Consider the following 23,221-nt stretch of genomic DNA (forward strand, 5'->3'; position numbering starts at 1 on the left):
TGTCTCCCCTCTGCCCAAGATCATCAGGCAATGTGGGTTCTCAATAGTCTCGTACGCTGAGAACATCCAATTGGTGGTGTCAGTTTCCAGCAATGTGGAAGACACAGCAGATTGTTTCAATCTTTGTATGTCTCGGATTCATCAATGGATGAGTCTGAACTGCCTGAAACTTAATGGCGGGAAGGCAGAGGTCCTCTTATTGGGCTCTGACACTTCTTTCTGGACAGCCAGATGGTGGCCAACGGGCCTAGGTGACACTCCCATGCCGGTAAATAAGGCTAAAAAGTTAGGCATTGTCTTCGATGACAACTGACCTTCAAATATCCGATCACCTCCCTGTCTTCCTCTATTTTTTTCTTCCTGAAGATGGTTAGAAAAATCCACCCCTTCATTCCACCGGAGTCAGTAAAAATTCTGGTGACAGCACTGGCATTGTCCTAACTGGACTATGTAAACGCGCTTCATGGAGGGATCCAAAAGCAGCATCTTCAAAAGCTACAACAGCTTCAGAATGCAGCAGCCAGATTGATGCTGGATATTCCAAAATTCCAACCGGTCTCACAGAAGTTGAAGAGCCTACATTGGCTCCTGGTGGAGAAGATAATTATATTCAAAGCACAATGTTTAGCTTTTAAGACACTCCATGGGGCAGGCCCTAAGTTCTTGAAAAAGCAATTGGAATGGTATACACCAACCAGAAATGTGAGGTCAGCTCATTGCAAAATCCTTCAAATGCCCAGAATTAAAATAGTTTGTTGGGGCGGAAGAAGTTTTATTTCAGGAACTGTTAAAACCTGTGACGTGCTTCCCGGTGAGATAAAGAATTGTCCAACTATCCTGGCCTTCTGAAAAGCTTTAAAAACCTGGCTGTGTGTTAATTAGGTTCAGTTCTGGATTGTGTGGCAAACTTTTTTTTCCATCTACTCAAGCGCCTAGATGCAGTTTGGTATTTGTGCACTATATACATTTTTAAATCAAATCAAATCAAGATGTCAACTTTGTTGACATTTTCAGAATTACAATTTAAATTATGACTTCAAAATAAGTTGTGATTTTAAATTGTGATTCCAGAGACACCAAATTCGAAAACCTGGCCTGGCAGTTTGGGCTAGACTGTTCCCATTGGTTGCAGGGTCAAGATTGATTTACATAGGGCTGGGTTCGAATTGGAATGGCATGTGGAACAAAAAATGACAGATTTAAGCCCTGATCTCTGTACAGGGGTGAATATATGACATTGTCCTGCATTCTGTCCATCAATTATTCTTTTTGCATTTGTCACCCCAAGTGGGACAGTGATGCCCAGACGTGGGTCCCGTGCTCTTCATGCCACTGGAGTCAAGCTACCCTGTCTGATGAGGAGGGAAACCCCGAAACCGGTCCTAGGATGCTTGTTTCCAGTCCAGGGGTGTCCTGGCTTGACAGTTCGGGCTGGACTGTTCCTATTGGGCACAGGGTCAAGACTGATTTGCATATGGCTGGGTTCAAACTGGAATGGCATGGGCAGCAACAAAAATGATGGATTTAGGCCGAGATCTCTGTACTTGGGTGAATATATGACATTATTCTGCATTCCGTCTATCCATTCTTCTCTTTGCATTTGTTACACCGAGTGAGACGGGTATGCCGTGCTCTCCATGCCACTTGAGTGAAGCTATCCTGGCTGATGAGGAGTGAACCCCCGAAACAGGTCCTAGGATGCTTGTTTCCAGTCGAGGAAGGACCTGGCCTTGCAGTTCAGCCTGGACTGTCCCTATTGGGCGCAGGGACAAGACTGATTTGCATGTGGCTGGGTTCAAACTGGAATGGCACAGGGAGCAAAAAACACTGGATTTAGGCCAAGATCTGTGTACAGGGGTGAATTTATGACATTGTTCTACATTCTGTCCATTTGTCACCCCGAGTGGGACAGGTATGCCATGCCACTGGAATCAAGCTATCCTAGCTGATAAGGGGTCAAATTCTTTTGGAACTTTTTTAAAGTGTCATTTATAGAATTACAATTTAAAATCTGACTTCACCATAATTTGTGATTATAAGTTCTCATTCCAGAGACACCAAACTCGAAAATCTCTTGCAGATTGTGAATTACATTTATAAAATGTAATAAGGTATTTCCAATGTGGGAGAGATAGGCCTTGCTGTAGTGAAAAATGACTTTGTGAGTTTTCCACTACGGGCCGCGTCAGACTTAAAAGTACATGTACTGCCTTTTAAATAGGTTGTCCAGACCCTACCTTAGGGGTGACATGTGTATAAGAATGAAAGGTTTGGGCCTGGTGAAGGGTTATTTTTCCAGGTGGACATGGCAGTGTAAAACTGCACATGCAGGTTCTGCAATGGCAGGCCTGAGTCATGGTTAAGAGCTACTTCAGTGGATGGCTCAATCCATGCTGCCAGCCCACACTACTGTACTAGGGACTTATAAAGAAATAAAATATTCCAATTGGGGATACTCCAAAATTACCAGGTTAAAGGGAGCAAGCACAAGCACTTTAGCATTTATTAGCAGTGGTAAAGTGCACAGAGTCCTAAAGCCTGGAAAATCAATGGCAGAAAAGTAGGTAAAACGTTGGGGGAAGACCACCGTAAGTCTATCAGGTCTAACATAAATCATTTGCCATATCACCTCATATAATGCTAGATATAATTTCTGAGATGTACTACCAGTCACTAAGAGAAGTGTGCACTGAATTAAACAATTGAATTTCTGAATTTGAGTTTAAGGCAAATTCCAAGACTGGATAGATGCCTGCTACATTCAGAATTATAATCTCAGTCAGTCTCACACACCTCGATAGCTATGCTTGCCTAGGAAACACATGAAGGTCTTCCATGCAGAATACTTACTGCAGCCATGTACCTGTGGCCAGGGCACAAGTCCTAAAAATAGAAGTGGGGGACGCTGACGTCAGAACAGGAAGTGACACCACGAAAGGTGGTTTGCACTCAGTTGCAGTTTATAGTTATCGAGCTCTCTGTAAAATAAGTTGGGGGACGCCGTCCACCCGCGTGGTAGACCGACTCGAGCCCTGTCGCACATCTTGTCCATGTATGATTGTAATACAGTCTGCCTGAGCAGGCACATATGTGGTCTAAATCCCTTTACTCAAAGATTGTAAAAATGTGTTTTATACAGATGCCTGATATAAGAAGCAATGTCTTCTGTCAAATGCAGGACCACCGTAACGTGGAGGGTATTTTCTGATTGGTTTCAGGAGAGATATTGGGACTATTAGGTCCCAATGGAGCAGGAAAATCGACGACTATTCGTATGCTAACAGGAGACACGAAACCAACTGCTGGGCAGGTAAAACCTTCTATTTAATTGATTACTTTCCATAAGGGTTTTAACTATAAGGATTATATAGTGGCAACGCAACCTTTAGTAAATGTAGGCCTTGATTTCTTTAATAAATGTTAGATAGAAATGTTAAATACGGCTTAGGCAATTTTTAAAGTGTTCATAAAAGTAAATGAACTGTTAGTAAATTATTATATTATATTATATATATATATATATATATATATATATATATATATATATATATTCTCAGCCGAAAACTCTCCTGGTTAAAGAAAGAAGTCCGGGCCACTTGTAGATTTGCACAGCGTTTTTTTATTCAAGAAGGCTTTCTCGACGCGTTTCGCAGGTAAATCTGCTTTGTCACGAGCAATTCCTTAAAAATGGAGCACGGACCACAACTTGGTGCACAGACTCTGGTTTATTTTTCCCAAGCTCTGTCGCCATTACGCGTTTCGGCTCTGGGGAGCCTTGATCCTACATCAATTTACCAACAGTTTTATTTAATTTTATGAACACCGTAGCATTACCTCAGCAGTATTTAAAATTTCTCTTGGACATTTATTAAAGATTTCAAGGCCTAAATTTACCAAGGGTTGCGTTGGCACTCACATTGGATTGTACAATTGTGTGCTGTGCCACTGGCTTTTTTAATGGCAAATAAAGCAAGACAATGCTTTGCGTCACTTTGCACCATACAAGCACCTGCACATATTGTTAGTAATAACCTCCCTAATTATGTTCTCCCTATAGATTTGATCGTTTGAGAAGGTGTATCATCAGCAAATCTGCAGACACCTTCATTATATGTAGCCTAGTAGTGTGCTAAGAGCCCTGTAACCCTCTTTCACTCTGCAATGTTTATAAACTGGGTCATTGCCTCCTGGCCAATGGAATCAACACAGTAAACTAGATTTAAGTGTTACTGCCTACAGGTGCAGACGAAATTGCTGATAATTAACAGTTTTCAAAATAAGCACTAAGCCATAGCGGAGAGAACATAAAGATTAAATGGAGCTGGAATTAGTGTCCACAGGCAAACCAAATATGGCTATTATAGCCAGTCTGCCCCCTGGGTCCCAAAAACCTAAAAAAAAGTAGGAGCAAGCCATGTCTTCTCCCTTCCATCACTAGTCCCGGACCTTCATCCAGCTCATTCTTTCACTAAAAAGCCCATTGAAAACAACAGCTGCCGGCCCGGCCATACCTCACTCCCCACACAAAGGGGATGATGACCCTTTCAACCGCACCCACCCCCATTCACACCCAGTCAATTACCCTATAATCTGTCCATTCCCGCTTCACATTGACCAAGTTACCCCTTTCCATCCACACTTCTGCCCACGTAGGTATTATACAAGTATTGTGACAAGTCTGGAGGACAAGGTAGTACACCCAGTACTGAGACATAACATATTTTTGGTATTGGGGGACCTAAATATACACTTCGATGACACAGAAAACAAAGAAGTTAGTGCAATCTGTAAGGATCTTCTCTCACTAAATCTAACACAAGAAGTGGATTTACAAACGCATTTAGACCCTATTTTTACAAATTCCACTGAGATAGAAATAGGAGCACCATGGCCAGATCACTATTTAGTCCCATTCACTGTGCCATCTCAGAGGAGGAAGGCACAACATCATAGAGAGGTAATCACTACCAGAAAGTGGAATCAATTTAACTCCACATCATTCACGCGAGCCCTTGGGGAGCAGAAGCCAACGCTGGACAAAGATATCAACATAGCCAATGACCAGATAGAGACATGGATTACTGATGCTCTAGATAAGGTAGCACCCTGCAGCACGAGAAACCCTAGGAGGCCAAAGGTAACAGCACCCCAATGATAAACTAAGGAAGGCTAGGAAAAGATGTAAAAAATCAGAACGAATCTGGAGGGAAAATTATTGTAATAAGTCCAAAGAAGAATATAAAAAAGAACTAAAAGTCTATCACTCACTGATTAAGAAAACTAGATGTGAATTCTATACGGATAAAATAGACAAAGCTAACAACTCATATACAGAAATGTTCATAATTCTGAAATCTCTCAAAAGTCACGAAGAGAAGAGAGAAGACATTACAGCCTTGAAAGAGATCTGCAATGAGGCAGCAGAATTTTTTACTAACAAAGTAACAAACATATACGAGACCTTTCCAACAGAGGTAAGGCTGGGTACTAATTCTTCCTCTGTCAAGACTGGGAACTTTGTAGGAGTAAAGCTAGATGAATTTAAAATACAAGAAAGTGAGGAACTAAAATCCACAGCAAAAGGAATAAAATCGGGCTCCCCACTAGACCCGGCACGACCAGAGAGAGTGATGGAGGGGATGGACATAATTTTTAAAATGTTTATTTTATTTAGGAAGTTTTATATAGCGCTAGCCAGACCGGAAGGTATTGGAGCGCTTCACATAATTACAAAGCGGTGCAAAAGAAAGAAAACAAAGCAAAACACAATACAATACAATGAGACATTCAGGATACGAATCATAGTAGGAGGAAGAAGGAGAGGTCCATTACTGGGTTTTGGCATTCCCAATCCTGGCGAGGCGCAGAATCTCTTAAGACATTCCGGGCTGCTCCTATCTGATAGTTAAGGAGCGGTCAATGAACAGGATTTTGAGATAACTTTTGAATTTAGGGAAGGAAGGAAAAGTTCGGATGTGGGGGGGGGGAATAGAGTTCCATATTTTGGGCGCATTACCGGCGAAGGACCAGTCCATGGTTTTTTGTTTTTGAGTTTTTAGTGGGATCAGAAGTAAGGTGTTAGAGGTTCTGAGGTTACTGTTCTGACCTGCTTTTTTAAGTTTGGAAACCAGATATTCAAGTTTGCCTGTGTGAAGGGCTTTGTGGGTGAGGCAGGCTGTTCTAAAGTTCGCCCGCAATTCTATTGGTAGCCATTTGAGTTCTTTTAGTGCCGGAGAGATGTGGTCAAATTTCTTTATTCCAGTGACCATTCTGGCAGCCGCGTTGAGGGTTGTTTTCAGAGGAGCAAGATGAATTTTGAGTATTCCAGAGAGGATTGCATTACCATAGTCAAGTCTTGACAGCACTAATGTTTGGGTGGCTTGTTTGAGATCATTGGGTGAAATGAAAGGTTTTATTTTGCTTAGTAGCTTCAGATTAAGGAAGGCACTCTTTGCCGAGATCTTGATGTGTTTGGTCAGGTCTAGTTTGGAGTCAAGTGTGATGCCTAATGATTTGACGGAGTCTGCTAGGGTGAGGTTCCCATTGAGCGCGTCAATATCTTTTAGCCAATCGATCTTTTGTGGGTTCTCTTCTTTGTTCGAGATGAGGAGTAATTCAGTTTTTTCAGGATTCAACTTTAGATGGCTGCTTGACAGCCATCGTTGAACTTCCTTTAGTGTTTTGTTGAGTCTGTGAATGTCTTTAGAGGAGGAGATTTCCAGAAAGATTTGGGTATCGTCCGCGTAGAGGTGGAAGGGGATGTTAGCTTTCCTACCGTACATCGCAGATCTTATTCTCCGCTCCTTTCAGATGGGAACAGTCCCAATGAAATGGAAGCAGGCCATTGTTAGACCACTTAGGAAAAAACCATTGCTAGACTATACAAGACTAGACAATTTGCGCCCTATCTCACTACTTCCATTTGTGGCTAAAATATCAGAAAAAATTACAAATAAACAGCAGTTGGTGGACCACATCAACACGAACGACCTACTACATCCCTCGCAGTCAGGTTTTAGAATGGCACACTCTACAGAATCAGAGCTACTAATGGCGACAGAGGCACTGAGGAAACATGTTGATGAAGGGCAAACAGCCGTGCTGATCCTGTTGGGCCTTAGCGCAGCATTTGACACCGTCTCGCAACTATTGTTACTACAGAGACTAGAGGCCTGCGGCATCAGGAGAAATGCTCTGAAGTGGCGGACATCGTTTCTAGCCGAACGGAGCTTCCAAGTTGCCCAACGGACGCACCTGTCTGATAGCTACCCTCTGCCCCAAGGGGTCCCACAGGTATCAATTCTGGGTCCCACACTCTTTAATCTGTATGTGGAACCACTAGCAGAATGTGTAGAGAAACATGAGGTGTCAATAGTGTCCTACGCGGACGACACACAGCAATTGTAATGCTATCCCAAAACAAAGTTCAGGCAGCGACCCGCTTCGCCAAGTGTCTAGAGGAGGTGGCTGACTGGATGTCAAACCACTGCCTCAAGCTATATGGGAATAAGACAGAGGTACTGGTTGTAGGTACGACACCTACCATCTGGTCATCTGCATGGTGGCCAGAAGTACACTCACCCAAAATCAGAGGTAAAAAATCTCAGAATCTGGTTCGACTCCAAACTGTCATTTGATAATCAGATCCGGAAGGTAGTGGGGAAGTGCTATGGTACCATGAAAAGCCTGAGGAAAGTTATAGATCTATTACCATCCAAAGCCAGGAAAACCATAGTACACGCAGTAATCACTTCCCAATTAGATTATGGTAATGTACTGTATTTAGGTGCTTCCAAAAAAGGCCTAGCTACATTGCAAAGGGTTCAAAACACTGCAGGGCACCTGGTTATCAGCCTGCCAAGGAGAACTAATACAAAGAAAGACCTGACTACCTTACACTGGCTGCCAGTGGAGAAGAGAGTCATGTTTAAGGCAATGTGCTATCGTCATCGCATCCTCTCACACAGAGGCCCTAGATACCTGCAACCACTGCTAACTAAATATATCCCAGGACGAAATCTGAGATCCATGGACATGGCATTTGTGAATGTCCCAAGAATATTCAGAGCCCGAATGGGGGCTCGCTCTTTCAGGTACTTAGCAGCTAAAATCTGGAATACCCTGCCAATCACCATCAGAACGGAACCCAGTGAAAGTATTTTCTGCCGACAGCTGAAGACATGGCTGTTCTCAAAAACTGATGAAGGGACAGCATAAGAGCGTCGTAGGAACAGCAGTTTACTCATTTGGATAGGTCTCAGCGCGGGGACACAGCGTTGGTGTAACCAGGCGCTCTACAAATGAATAAATAAAATAAATAAAATACCAAGACAGGGACAGAAAGTCCTGCAATGAGCGCACACCCACACAGGTGTTCCACAATCCTCCAGGACAACAGAGCACTGCAGGCATCTCACCTGCTTCTGCTGCGGTGCTCCAGTCTTGGCTCTCAGTGTGTCCTGCTTTTGATATGCATTTCTGTGACTACATTACAAAAGGAAACGAGGCAGAGGGCAGAATGTTAGGAAAGAGTTCCCCACACATGAGCCTGGATGAAAGATAATCTAAAGACGTCCACTTGCATAACTTGAGTGTTCACATAATGGCAGTGAATTTCATTCCGTAAGGGATAAGGAACCTTGTTGACTATCAAGATTCTACAAGTGCTTTTTGCTGTTTGCTGAAGGGAGTGTAAGAGCTCTGGTTATAATCATCATCAATGCTTTTTATTGGTTTCCTGTCCATAACGCATTGATTTCTTGGCTCTCTACCCCCATCTCATGCTTCATCACACTGAATCGATTCCCATAAAATGTGAATATTTATACTGTTTCTGTATCTCTAGGGATAGTGGCAGTACTAGGCAAGGGGGTGCATGTGCTACCCCATACATAGCCAATCTTCTTTAGACTCTCTCACTCTTACTCCTGACATTTAGTGATGGCGAGGTAAAGTCTGCCGAAAGCCATGTCCACTTCAGCAGTTTCACGTAAGGACGATGGCAGTAGCATCCTCGTGTACATCTGGTGGTGTTAAAGAAACTGACTTTGATTAAGGCCCTGTAGCTCTTACAGACTAGAGAGGATACTAACCAAGGAAGCCTGTCTGATTATGGTAGCACAGATGTCTATATATGGTTGTTATGTTTGCCCCCAATGAAAACTAAACACCGCACATGGTAAAATATGCATGTAATACCTCCAAATGAGAATTATTTCTCAAAATATTATAACTGTATGCCAGTGTAGCTTTAAGTAGAATGTGATATGTTTGCAGGTGCTACTGACAGAGCTCCAGAATGCTCCCACTTCGCAGAGGGAGAGATACACTGAATCAACTGCGTTTCTTGGGTATTGCCCTCAAGAGAACGCTCTGTGGCCTGGGCTAACCGTGGAGCAACATTTGGCGGTCTACGCTGCTGTAAAAGGGATGAGGAAAGAGGATGCAGCAGTGGCCATCAAAAGGTACAGTTTGAGGGGGCATTGTGCCTCAGTGGTCAATCAGATGAATATCTCCCTGTCCCATTTGCAAATGGGTAAGAATTAGTCTGAGACACTAAGTAATGAATTATGCCAGCCGTAACTCCTGGTTCTCTATATGCGTTACACAAACTGTGTTGTTTTGTATGTATATTAGACAATCCAGAGTGAACCAATAAATAATATTGTTATAGAACATATTGAATCTTCATATCAGAAGAAGAACTTTTCAAAAGGCATCTGTGGTGATAGTTTAGGTTTTTCACATTTCCTCATTCAAAATGGACATTTTTTTCCCCATCCTGGTATTACCATTATGTCTGATATTGTTAAGTCTTGAGGTAGGAAAACGGATACTGGATTGAGAGCCTAAAATGGAAACCAAGGTTTGTAATCGAATGATTGGCATGCTTAAGAGCACGGAATAAGCAAAGTCCATCTGATAGAACGAAGTGGTAACATAAAGCTCAGAATCGACGTAGTCAAAGGGAAAATGCTTTTTTTTAAGCCAGTATATTCCTCACTTTCATTCCCTAATTAAATGAACAGTTGTTAGTTGGCAGCTAAGGGAACAGTATTGGAAGAAATCAGAAAGACTAAAATAAGCAAATGTATAAAAGCGCTCCCCATTTTATTTTTTATACAGAGTGACTGATGCATTAGAGCTAAATGAGCACTTGAAGATAACAGTGAAAAAACTCCCTGAAGGCGTAAAGAGAAAGGTGAGAGTAAATCAAAATGGTTAACTGCTGACAGTAGCATAAATTATCCAGTATGGATTGGGTTGATTAAGTATAATAATAATAATTTGTATTTCAATCAATCAATCAATCAAAGCATTTGTATAGCGCGCTACTCACCCGGAGGGTCTCAAGGCGCTTGGGGTAGGGGGGTCCGCTACTGCTCGAACAGCCAGATCTTGAGTTGCTTCCTGAAGGCGAGGTGGTCTTGGGTCAGGCGGACGTGGATGGGGAGGGAGTTCCACGTCTTGGCAGCCAGGTAGGAGAAGGATCTTCCTCCTGTTGTGGCTCTTCGGATGCGGGGGACGGCGGCGAGGGCGTGGCTGGTCGATCGAAGCTGGCGGGTGGGAGTGTAGAAGGTCAGGCGGTCGTTGAGGTATCTTGGGCCTATTTGTGAAGCGTGAACATATCAGCCCCTTAAGGGTTTCAAGGCACTGGGGTTCATCGGGGAGATTAAGTGAGCTATTGCCCAAAGTCACATGATGCTGAGCTGAGCTGCCACCGGCATCAAACTGTGAGCCCTGCGCTCTGGAGTCAGTCATTCTGACCATTGCGCCACACCTCTCCCTATCAAGTGACATTATATGACCTCTTATCCCTAATGATATTGCTAGATGTGTCCTTATGTTACCTTTCAATAGGGGTATGGGTCTAGTAATTTCTGAATGCCCTCTGGCCTTTTTACCTGAATTTCCTACACATATGTCATGATCCTATATTCTACTAAATCCAGCTCACTTACTCCCCTACTTACCAGGGAGTGTAATTTTTTATAACCATAACCACAGTTCTAATTTCACCTCAGAATTTCAAATTTCAAATTTCAAAATCACACATCTCATAAATCTTTAATAGGATAGCATCACGTCTTCCCTTTTCACAATTATTATAAATTATGGCATACCCCTTGCTTAAATCCTGAAGAACGGGAGAGAGGAAAAGTGGTGACTTTTTTTTCTAGTTAAAAACATCATTAAGTGATTTACTAAATACTGAAGTTAATGTTCATATCTTCATCACCTTTACATAAATGCATGTCACAGGAATGAAAACCAGAAGCCAGCATCTGTAACAGAAGGACACGTTATTACAGGCATGATGGTATTTCTCAGACAAAAGTCAACTCACTCTATCTAAAACACTTGATCATTATTTCTGACTGATTCTGTGTTTCTTTATTTTCAATATAAAAAACACTATCATCTACTTTAATGTAAGAAAAACAATGATAACGGTTGCAGGGAAGAGTATTGAATAAAATGTAAATGAAATTGTGGAAGGATAACTATGAGATTAATGTGCATTTTATTACTAATCCCATTGACTCCCAATGAGCTGGTTTTGTTTTGGTCCTGATCAACAGCGGTTTACAAATCAATCTATTCAAGGCTGAATTCTCAGCAGGTAGCCATACAACGTAACATCATTTCGTGTATTGCTATCAGCTGTTTCAGCAGATGACCAGACTTTAATTGGTGCATGTAACATAATTACCTTCGTTTTGTAATGTTAGATAATATTACACAAGATGACACAAGAGAGAAACAGTTCAATATTCTCCTAATTCTCTGGTAAGAAAAAACAAAGAAATAAAATCCAATCAGTATATAATCTGTTTCATATTAATCCTCCGCTTTTCAACCTTTGAGGTTGTTGTTTATCTGAATGTATTACAATGCAAATAGTTGAAGTGACACTGCGCATATCTGGCTTGTTGGTCTTCACGTTATTATATTCCCCACCAGCAGTCAGGGTGTGCCAAGTTGGGTAGTATAAAGGCTCACAACTCTGTAGAACTGCTTTTGAAAGTATGGGCAATAATGTGCTGTGCTTAACTATTGACAACATGAAAAAAATATTAGGGGCAACTGATCGCGGGGTCTGGCCTCAGTAGTCCACTACCCAAAAGCCATCTAACCCATTGAAAAAAATATGCCCCAAGGCAGGTGACTACCTGCGCATTCACCTCCAATGCTTACATGGTCACACATACCTTTTCAAGTGTCACACCTACACGACCTTTAGTACTAGTATGGCTGTTTTTCTCAGCACCAACTAGTGATTTGAGGAGGTGCTGCACTGCAGTCATTCTTTTTGCGTTTGTTGCTTCAGGATGTCCTTCCCTTGGACGTCCAGGTAAAGGAAATAGAAATTATTCTTTGCTATGCATGCACAGGCACGAAACATAGGGAAAACTGGTCACACTTCATAGCTAACATATGTGTCACTGTCATCAACTATACTTGCGTATCAAAAGCTTTGCACACCCATGCTCAGCAGTAGTCACAGAAACGATAGGCATCATTGATAGTCAAAACTAAGAAGATAGTCTCATGTCTCCATAAAAAAAATCCAGAGTCCTTAGCTAACCATAATAAATGTTTTTTGCTGCACCCTTAATGAAGCAGATGCAATTACAAATGTTCTAAATCATAGTCCAGATGGGATTACATATCACAGGAACCTTGTTGGTTTGACTGAAATGAATATTAATGTAGTACTTATATGTGTTATTTATTAATATAAATATTTTGCCGTGATTGCCATTGCATGTGGTGTGCCATTATGGTTTACATGGCTGTTGTGTGCATAATGAATTGAGCTCCTACTGATATGAAATGTTCCCTGCGCCCAACCCTCTGCAGGTGACCAACCTGCAGAGGGTTGGGTTCACAACCTCTCGCCAGTTACTGCATCCAAACCTCTGCAGGCAGCCAGTGGTTGGCCACAGGGACGCTCCCTGGCTGGTCCAGCAGCTAAGGCTCTGTGGGCAGACAACTCTGACTGTTCCTGGCCTTTTGCCGAGCGCTTAGCGGTGTAGGCCACAGGGTCTGGCAGCCAGTCAAACCCTGCTCTCAATCCTCCATAGGTTGCCAACACACACATTGCACAGCGTTTGTGTGCAGTAGTGGGATTCCTCAATACCCTGCAACCAAGTGAATGGCTTTTGGGCGTGCACAGAGGTGTTGGCCATAGAGCCTGACCACCAAACCCTGCACAGACAGACAGCTCACAATGCTCACAGCCTTTGCCCATTGCTAAGTTTGGTGTAATTCAGTTCAGATGTGTTTTCTGTATCGAGGAGCAAAGAATGATGTAGGAGTTGAAAAGCGAAATATCACTTTTGGGACCAACTCTATCATTAGGCCCAACATGAAGTATCTGTATGAAACTTGAAAAAACAAAGGTTATAGGGACGTTAAAGTTAGGTGAAAATGTCAGCTAAAATATACCAATTTAAACAAATAAATCCACTGAAATTCACAATAAAATGTGTCTCAACTAACTACAACTCATGTCCTAAATGATCTATAGTTCAGGCCCTTTATTGTATACTGTTATCAATGATGTCATATCAGATGTTGCACTGATGCTATCAATGTTGTCATAGAACATGTCATAAGTGATGTTAATATGTGAGTTAATTAGTAGTGCATGGTGAGGGTGTGAGTTATAGTTACTTTAGGGCACAAGTTGTAGTTACTTGAGATGGATGAACTTTTTTCGGGAAAGTTTAGTAAAAACAAACGTTCCCAAAGGTAATAGCAAACCAAACAATGCTTTCCCTATGGAACCGTGGTCCTAACTATGGTTACCCAGTGGTGATCGCAACTGAGTAATTAATGTTTTATATATATCTCTCTATATATATATATATATATATATATATATATATATATATATATATATATATATATATATGTATGTATATATAAACCCTATGCTTCTATTGTTTGTAGAATCGTCTACAAAATATATCAGACATCATACGCTGGGGAAGGGGAGTCTGGGTGATAATGGCATACCGGGTGCCCAGAGTAGTGCTCTGCTAGTGCATGTTATAGGATTTACTGGGAGGTGTAATGTTTAAATGAAGAAGCCAGGTATTCATGGAATCCCAACCTTTTTGTCTGTGTCAACTCCAAAATGCTTAAAAAGACTTAGCCACACATTTCAGAAGAGCAACTAAGTACATATTTAAAATATATCTGTCTTTGTTTTTAGTTGTGTTTCACAATAAGTATGCTTGCTAACCCCCAAGTGGTGCTCCTGGATGAACCTTCAACTGGGCTGGATCCAAAAGGTCAGCAGAGAGTGTGGTGAGTTATATGAAGAGACTTTGAGACCATGGAGGCACGTTAAAGGTTTAGGTCCAGTTGGAGAGGAACATACCTCTCTAGTTGATACCTTTTCTTTGAACTGTGTATGTTTCACTATTGAGTAGGTGCACTATGCTAAAAATATTATTGACATTGCATAGATTGCATAGATGTAATGAAAATCCCTCTCTTATAGATTTTGAATGGGAACTTAGAAAATATTCACTACTTTTACACAGCGCGCTTTTCAAGGCTTCCGATCCTTGAACAATCTTGTGCACAGAACATGCCTTGCTTCCATTACTGGCTACTTCTTTGCTTTGATGGTGACAGTGTGTGCTACATATCAAATCAGGCAGGCTATACTTTCTTGTTCCACTCTACATGTTTATAATGTCAGACAGAAGACCCACGTGTTATAGGACAAATGGCTCTAAATTTTCTGCAAAAATTGTGATGTCATCTTATGGTAGTGGCAGATGGCGAGCTTTAAAATGGTGAGGTTTAAATACCTACCTCAAATTGCAACAAGTGACAGAAGTAAACAAACTAGGGTGAGTCCAGGGGTGTTTAAAAAAATTGTAATAGTGTATTTTCACAAAGGTTGGCAAAAAAGCTGCAAGCTCCGAAAGTGCACACATTAAATTTTCCAATGCCTTCAGGGTGTGCCAAGCACGGCTGATCCTTGTGGAGGACTGGATTGTTTAACTCTACCATTAGAAGAAGTGGAAAATTATTTGAAAACTGTACATTTTTCCAATAAAATGTCCAGAACATTTTCAAAAAAGCATCATTTACAAGCAGTTAAAAAATTCAGGGTATATAATTTAATTTAGCCTATCAAAATGTTCATAGCATTCTTTGTAACTTGTAGATTGTAAATGAGAAAGTTAAAGGCAAATCTTGCAGGATCTAATAGCAGTGCTACTGCTCAAGTTATACTTGAATTATGTGTTCAGACAACAATTAGGTCACACTATTCTTAGGACCCACGCATCATACAGTAAATTGAATTGAATGAATGTATTCTTAAAAATCATTAAAATCATTACAGAAGTAACAAAAACAGGTCAATGTGCTATCTGCTGCATTAGGAATGTAAAATGTTCTAACAAACAAAGGGCATGTAATTAAGAAAGTGACCAGTTAATTATGTGTCTATTCAATTTATGCAGGCTATGAGTGCGTCTCAATATCATTTTATGTTGAGCTTTATGAAAATCGGTGTAAGGCAGATTCTTCTTGAAGCGATCAGGCCTTCACAAGTGCATACTATGTGTTTATGCAATTCATTTGCTGTTGCACAAAAGCAGCAGGTAGAGTCAGGCTCTTCATATCGTCTACTATAGCAATGACCTCGTAGTAAAATTAAGCCGAAACTAATTCTTATCAGATACCTTTTTGCTTTATGTGTATCAGTAAATCCAGATACCTTTGTGTTTTCTGGAATTTGCTGGATGGTTCAACCATACAGATGTGACTCCTTACATTAGCGCTAAGCTTGTCAACTTAATGAGATAGCAGCTTTGTTTGTTTTTTCATCAATTTTCCTGTTTAAGACTTTTGAAGCCCATTGTTCCATATCTCCTCAAACTGCTAGCAGTTCAAAGTTTCACATAGAAACATGCTCCAAGGGGTCATTTCATTGGTTAAGAGTTTCCTGAGTAATGCTTTCAAAGAATTTGATGGTGAGTTTCTCATCTTCACACTGTAGGACGCAAATGCGGCTTGAAGCTCATATGACTGTTTTGTTATATTTAAACTCCAGATGCTCCTCAGCCTGCGATGTACTATTGGGCAGATGAAATACTATTTTGTTTGCTCTGCATCATGTTTATCCAGCAATTTAAAGAGATTTTCAATGAAGGATATCAGTAACAGTGAGCATTAATCTGCAACATCGATCCTGTGTTGGGCCGCGTCAGCTTATTGAATACCTGTATAAAGGTATCTGTTAAGGGCCAACAATGTCCTCTTTAGTGCTAATTGTTGGGTTGTATAGCCTCTCCGCTCTCTGAACCAGACACCTAAATATTTATATCTATTCATTCTATCAGGTTTGTTCCGTCCAGACCCCGGAACCTTTTTTGATCACATTGTGGCCAAAAATCACTACCTTAGTTTTACTTATGTTTATCCCCAGGCCCAGTTTGCTTTTGTGGCTATACTGATTCTGCCATTAAGGATCTCTGTAGTTCAGGAGAGGTCGTTTCCATTATGACGTGCTGTCTGCATATTGCGGGAAGTTTACCTTGTGGCCCTCAATTATGGGGAAAAGGGGCTTGTGGAGGTGGACCGCAAGAGTAAATCGGAGTTGAATAATGACAGTGCTAAAATGCAGCCTTGTTGAGGCCTTTTGGTTTAGATCTTGACTGACATAATTAGATGTGAAGATAGCCTTGTTTAAACCTGTGCGTCTGTTACCCGTGCTCATAATATCTTTGAGGAGCATTGTGTGGATGATCTAGTTTTCCAGTTGGCTCCATATCTTTCTGCTATCATGTGGTCTAAAGTTGTTGTGAAGTCTATAAAAGCTGCATATAGCAGAGTAAATTAGGAGCGATAAGGCAAGTAAGTTAGCCGCAGTGCTACATCCTTTACAGAAACCTGTTTGGATCAGGGAGATTAACTCTAACAGCCCAATTTGCCAAATCATTATGTAAGAGTTTGCCAAATGATTTGCCCTCTATATTGTGTAGTGCTATCTTGCGGAAATTTGATTGGTAGGAGAAATTGCCCTTTTTATGTACAACAATGTGTACCACAAAAATACAACATGAAAAATGTCTTCTGGAAGGATTGTCACTCAAATATCAGCTTTCAGTATATTTTAATAATGCACTTTTAGACCGAAATTTCGTTGATAAATATATTCATTTAGAAAAAACATTCTAAATAAATTGAATGAATTCAAAGAGAAAATATACTAGTAATACGTTTTAAAATTATTAATAAAGCCAGTCTTTCAATGTTCAAGAGTGAAATGTTGCTTTTATAATAAAGTTGGCAACAATTTTTTTAAACAGAACAATACGCATGAACCCCACACATAGTCCAAAACAGAAATGACTCCAAAAAGCATACTTAAATACGCCAAAAATTAAACAAAGAAAGGCATATGTTTTACCAACCGTCTTAACAGTACAGTGCGAAAACAATGTATGTGCTTGACACAGGGATGACCATCATCTAAAAACAAGGTCAAGAGAATGTCATCAGAAACGGGTCTGTGCCTTTCTATCCTTCACAGTGGATTGTTATGGCATTCCTCCGGACAAGTCACTTTTTAAAATTTAAATTCATTGCAGCATATATTGCATTGATTGGTGGTGATTATCACCAGAATGGACCCTAAACACCTGCTTGTCATTTTCTAATAAAGCTCACATTTTATTATAAAAGGCAATATTTTCAATAAGGATAAAAATTCTTATTTTTTCAAACAAAAGGTTAACTTTTGCATGAAAAAGCAGTTTTTAATGCAAAATAATAATTTTCATTTTCACTGAATTCCATGGTGTCAGCTTGTCATTACATTACTAAATGCACATATATACTACTGTTGTTGGTTAATATAAATAAATCAGGGCTCTCTAGGCCAGCTTAAACTTAAAACACTGTGAAACAAAAAGCTCAGCATGGTTTCAACTGGTTATTTGGTCCTAGGTGAGGCCAGTAAAACTGTTTTTTTTTTTGTTTTTAGGCGTGCAATTCGAGCTGCTTTTAAGAACAAAGATCGTGGAGCTATTTTGACCACACATTACATGCAGGAAGCAGAGGCTGTGTGTGATCGGGTGGCCATCATGGTGTCTGGAAACCTTAGGTGAGACATATCTAAAAAAAAATAATGTACATTTAAGACCCTATTTGGATGGGCTGATCTGTGGACTCCCATGGTTTATATGCTTTGTTATGTTATATGTGTATTTGTAAAGTGCACTATCACCTGCTTGAGTACCCTTGCACTGAGAAGATGTGTGTGCCTAGCCTTGCCTCTGGTATGTTAACTATTTGAAAAGCCAGGTCTTCACATTCTTGTGGAAATCGAGAAGAAGAGACTATGATGTGGAGTGGGAGGTCATTTCCACACTTTAGGAGACCGCTCATATTCCTGATCTGGTTCTGTATATGCATCGCATGTGTGTGAGTAGGAGTCCTCCAGAGAGGAGGTGTTTGGGTGGTTGGTGGAAGGAGATGTGATTGTTCAGGTGTGCGGTCCTGAGTTGTGTAGTACTTTGAATATATGTGTGTGGAGTTTAAATTGAACACATTTGTGTATCAGGATCCACTGTCTTTCCATGACTTGTGGTGTGTTATGAGTTCTGTGTGGGACGTTAGGGATGAGACTGTCTACTGAGTTCTGGCTTGTTTGTAGTCTTCTAGTGAGCTGGTTGGTGATCCCAGTGTAGTAGTGACTCGAGAATGAGTGACAGTTTTTCTAGCTATTCTCAGGAGCTATTTGAGTTCTTCCCCAGCATTTTCAGAGCAAGATGTAGTAACAGCGTTGACTTGTGCAGTTATGTCCAGTTGCTGTTGAGGATTATTCCAAGGTTCCTGGTGTGGATTATTGGTGAGGGTTTTGGCTGGCCACCAGCCTCCTAGTAAGGTATTCATGCGAAGATCACTACGAAAGTCTTGTCCGTATTGAGCTTGAGACAGTTGGATTTCATCTAATCAACCACTTTGGCCATGCAGGTGGTGAACTTGTGTCATGTGTTGGGGGTCTTAGCTAAGATGGAGAGCATGAGTTGCGTGCCGTCTGCATAGCAGATAATATTGATATCATGTATGCAGATGAAATTGGCCAGAAGGCTCATGTATGCGTTGAAGAGGGTGGGGCTGAACAGTGGTCCTTGATGCACTACGCAGATGAGTTTGCTGGTTGCCGCGGAGTAAGATGTCAGTTTGACAGCTTGTTCTCTATTCGTAAAGTAGCAGCAGATCCAGCGGAGAGCTGGTACTTGGATGCTGATCTCGTGCAGATGCCTGATGAGGAGGGAGTGCGAGACCGTGTGCCATCTGTGCTTGTGAAGAGTGATGTATCTGTACTGTAGTTGGGCCTGAATCCTGACTGCATGAAATCAAGGAACTGTTTATGTTATGCTATGTTATGTTGATTTGTATAGCGCACTAATCACCTAAGAGGGTATCCAGACTCTTGGGCAAGGTGTTTTGGTATGTGGTCCCAAGGTGCTTATATGAAGAGCTAGGTCTTCAGCGTCTTTCAAAATTCAAAAAGCGAGGGGATGGCTCTGCTGTGTTGAAGTAGGTCGTTCCATGTATTGGGTACGATGTAGAAGAATGAGAAACCTCCAGTTTTGCTTTTGCCGATGTGGGGCATGCGTGCGAGTGAGAGTGTAGGTGGGTTGGTAAAAGTGTCTGTGGGTGTTCAGGTATTCTGGTCCTGTGTTTTATACAGCTTTGTATGTGTGCGTGAGAAATCTGAGTTAGGTACGCTTGGGAATGGGGAACCAGTGAATCTTCCTGAGGTGCAGTGCCATGTGGTTGCGGCGTAGGAGGTTGAGTATGAGTCTTGCAGCTGCATTCTGGATGGTCTGGAGTCTGTGAAGAAGTTGTTTGGAGATTCTGGCATAAAGAGTGTTGCTGTAGTCCAGCCCGCTGGTGATGAGAGCTGTAGTCTGGCCATCTGGTATTCCGAGGCAACCTTTTGAAGATCTTTTGCAGCATGCATAGGAAGTGGAAGCAGGAGGTGAACACTGCAATGACTTGAGCCTTCATGTTGAGCTTGTCATTTAGTATGAACCCTAGATCTCAGCGTGGTCTGTGGGTTCGGGTGTTGATTCTGGCGTCGACTTCTACCAGGTGGAGCCCCATGTGTAGGTCTTGGTGCCTAAGATCAGTACTTCCATATTGTTGGAGTTGAGCTTCAGGCAGTTGGTTCGCATCAAGTTTACTATCATGTTCATGTAGTTAGTGAAGATGGTTCTAGTGGTGTTTGTCTTGTCTATCATGGAGAGGATGAGTTGGGTGTTATAGGCACAGGAGATGACAGTGATGTCTTGTGACTGGATGATATTGGTGAGCAGTGTCATCTATATGTTGAAAAGAATGGGGATGGGGGATGATCCCTGTGGGACACCACATATCAGTTTCTTGGTCGCTGATGTGACGGATGACAGCCTAACCCTTTAGATTCTTCCTATGAGGAAAGAACAGATCCATTTGAGAGGAGATCCTTGTATGTAAATCTTGTGGAGTCTTCTGATAAGGGCGTTGTGGGAGACTGTTTAGAAAGCCGCAAAGAGGCGGAGCGGGATAAGGGCCACTGTTTCTTCTCCATACAGGATGTTTCAAGTGTCGGCAGAAACCACGAAAAGTCCAGTTTCAGTGCTGTGTTCTTTCTGAAGCCTGATTGTGTAGTGTATAGAAGATGGTGAAGCCTGGAGTGTTTTGGGAGTTGCTTTTTAATGGCCTTCTCAATCTGGATAGGGAAGCAGGGAGATAAAATGGAAGCTGCTCAGTTGATTCAGGTTGGCTGTGGGTTTTTTGAGTAGGGCGTTTACTTCTGCAAGTTTCCATTCATCCAGGAAAGTGGCAGATGTAATGGAGGTGTTGAAGATGTGGGTCTGGATTGTGTTTATTAGTAATGTTCCCAGGTTGTAGATGTGGTGGGGCTCCTCAGTGGATGGTCTGCATGATTGCGGCAGTGTCGTTTCTGGTGAGGGTTGTCCATTCGGTCAGGTGACCATCATGGTTGGTGGTGGGTAGATAAGCGATGAGTTCTCTTGTGTTGGGTTGATGTGCCACGTTGCTGTAGAAGTTAGTGTTTTTGCTGTGGCAGAAGTTGGATAGGTTGTCACAAAGTTGTTGGGAAGCAGCAATGTTGTTGACAGTGGCTGAGGGTGAGCTGAAATCCTTGATGATCTAGGAGATCTCCTTGTAGTTGTTGGAGCTTTCTTCGATGTGGTGCAATAGTGTTTTTTTAATGCATCTCTAATTTGCTTGTGTTAGCGTCTGAGTGTAGCCTTGTAGGTAGTTCTGTCAGTGGTGTCATGGCTGGCTCTCCATTTCCTCTCTAGCCGTTTACAGTGTTGTTTGGTGTCTCGGCTTTCTTCTGTGTAACAGTTGGCCTGCTTCTTTGATCTACCATGCTTGTTGGGTTTGATGGGTGGGTGGGAATACGCACAGTTTTTGATAGAGTTGTTGAAGTCACTGATATCCTTGACGAGGTTGTCTGTGTGCCCACGCTGATTTGTGCTGAGGCACTGAGCCAGGCTGCTTCTGTGATTTTGCTCCAGCTGTGGCTTGGAGTACTGAGAGTGGTAGGGGTGTTAACTTGAGGTGTGCTGATCTGCAAGTGAATGATGGAGTGGTCAGTCCATTTGAGCTGTCTTGTGGGGTTGTATTTAATGCTGTTGCTTGTGGTGAATATGGGGTTCAGTGTGTGCCCTGTGGTGTATGCTGGTTCTGTGATGAGCTGGGTGAGTCCAAATTTGGTCAAGCTTTTAAGAAGTGTTGTAGAGTAGGAGTTGTTTCAGTCTTCCAGGTGAAAGTTGACGTCACCGAGGAGAATGTAGGCTCTGGGTTTGATGGTGAGCATATCAACAAATTTGGTGATGAAGTTGTTAAAGCTGGCTCGCTGTCTGAGTGGTCGTTAGCTCATGGTTCCATTCAGGGTGAATGTTTCAGCGATTTGCAGCTTGAAGTGCAGGTGTTCCATTAATGGGGTGGCGTTCTCTGTGGATGTTGTGCATTTGATCGATTCCTTGTAAATGATAACAAGTCCTACTCCTGGATTGTGAAGGTGAACCTGTGTAGAAATCATGTGCCCCTCTGGGGTTGCTGTAGCGATTTTTTTAAATTACAACAACAAAAGAGTGACTATGACTGTGAATTCATAAGTGACAGAATGTCCCTACCTAGTGGAAAACACAGTGTGGGAAGAAAAAGAGAGGGAAAGATTCATAAGGACAAAAGACTAGAAAAGAAAAAACTTATTTCTTAAAAGAACCCTCACTCACCCTAGTGGTGACATGCTTCATCATGGGGTTCCCACAGGAGGGACCAAATGTCCCCCCTGTGTGCTGCGACGCCTGCGATTGCAGCGGAGCGGGTTTCTTTGTAAGTGTTTTTATGAAGTGAGTGCTCAGTGGAGTGAGTGTATATTAAAAGATCACAGCTGGACCCAAAAAAACGTTATTAGTGGACCAGCTGTTCACATTAAAAACACTGAGGCCACGTGGTGGTTTTTATTAGAACCCCAGTGTCCAGGTGTAGATGGTCAACATGTTTCTGCTGTATACTGCGTGTTATGCTCAGCTTTCTTCAGGACCAACATATAAAAAAGAAGATCCCCCGGGGGTCCATGCTCGCTAAGGCGCGTCCACTCCGTGGGAACACAAGTGTGAAAAAAGGATAAAATTCTCTCCTTTTTAGACTCACGGTTTTACCCGCAGCAAGTACTCCTAGGATTTTCCTGGAGACAAAGTCTGTGAATCAACACAAAAACAAAACACACATAAATATTATGTATATAACAAACAGTCTTATTAACCGGAGATGCCAGAACCTTATGAAACACAGGAATACCAATCACTTCTGGGTCTCCTTACTCCATTGTGCCCACCCTGAAATTAACTGCACTTTAGAAGGTGTCTACAGATGGGACTGTTATATTGTAGATCATATAGAATCCGAAACCTACCTCCTGAAATAACGGTAGCAATTCGCCCCAGTATCTATCAAGGAGTCATATCTTAAACTTAAAAAACCAATGCATTGCCCCTTTTAAAAAAAGACCAAGCACCCTAATCAAAGGGTCGGATGATCTGCGGTCTTTGACAAATCACAGATGCCACCTTAAGTCAAACATACATCCACTTACGTAGCTCGAAATTCAAGCGTGCCACATGGACTCTCAGTGCGGCAATCTCTTCACGTT

The 23,221-nt window shown here is 41.8% G+C and overlaps 1 protein-coding gene across 1 annotated transcript in view; it reads left to right on the forward strand.

Moving 5' to 3' along the window:
- Positions 1–23,221, forward strand: part of LOC144770057 (ATP-binding cassette sub-family A member 10-like) — a 1,719,125-nt gene that overhangs the window by 1,567,883 nt on the left and 128,021 nt on the right. The window contains exons 31-35 of the mRNA XM_078654288.1: positions 3,219–3,310; positions 9,277–9,464; positions 10,126–10,201; positions 14,225–14,319; positions 18,023–18,142. Of these exons, the coding sequence (XP_078510414.1) occupies positions 3,219–3,310; positions 9,277–9,464; positions 10,126–10,201; positions 14,225–14,319; positions 18,023–18,142 (571 nt within the window). The remainder of the gene's footprint in view (positions 1–3,218; positions 3,311–9,276; positions 9,465–10,125; positions 10,202–14,224; positions 14,320–18,022; positions 18,143–23,221) is intronic.

The sequence above is a fragment of the Lissotriton helveticus genome, chromosome 7 (assembly GCF_964261635.1).
Source record: "Lissotriton helveticus chromosome 7, aLisHel1.1, whole genome shotgun sequence".
NCBI classification, from domain to species: Eukaryota; Metazoa; Chordata; class Amphibia; order Caudata; family Salamandridae; genus Lissotriton; species Lissotriton helveticus.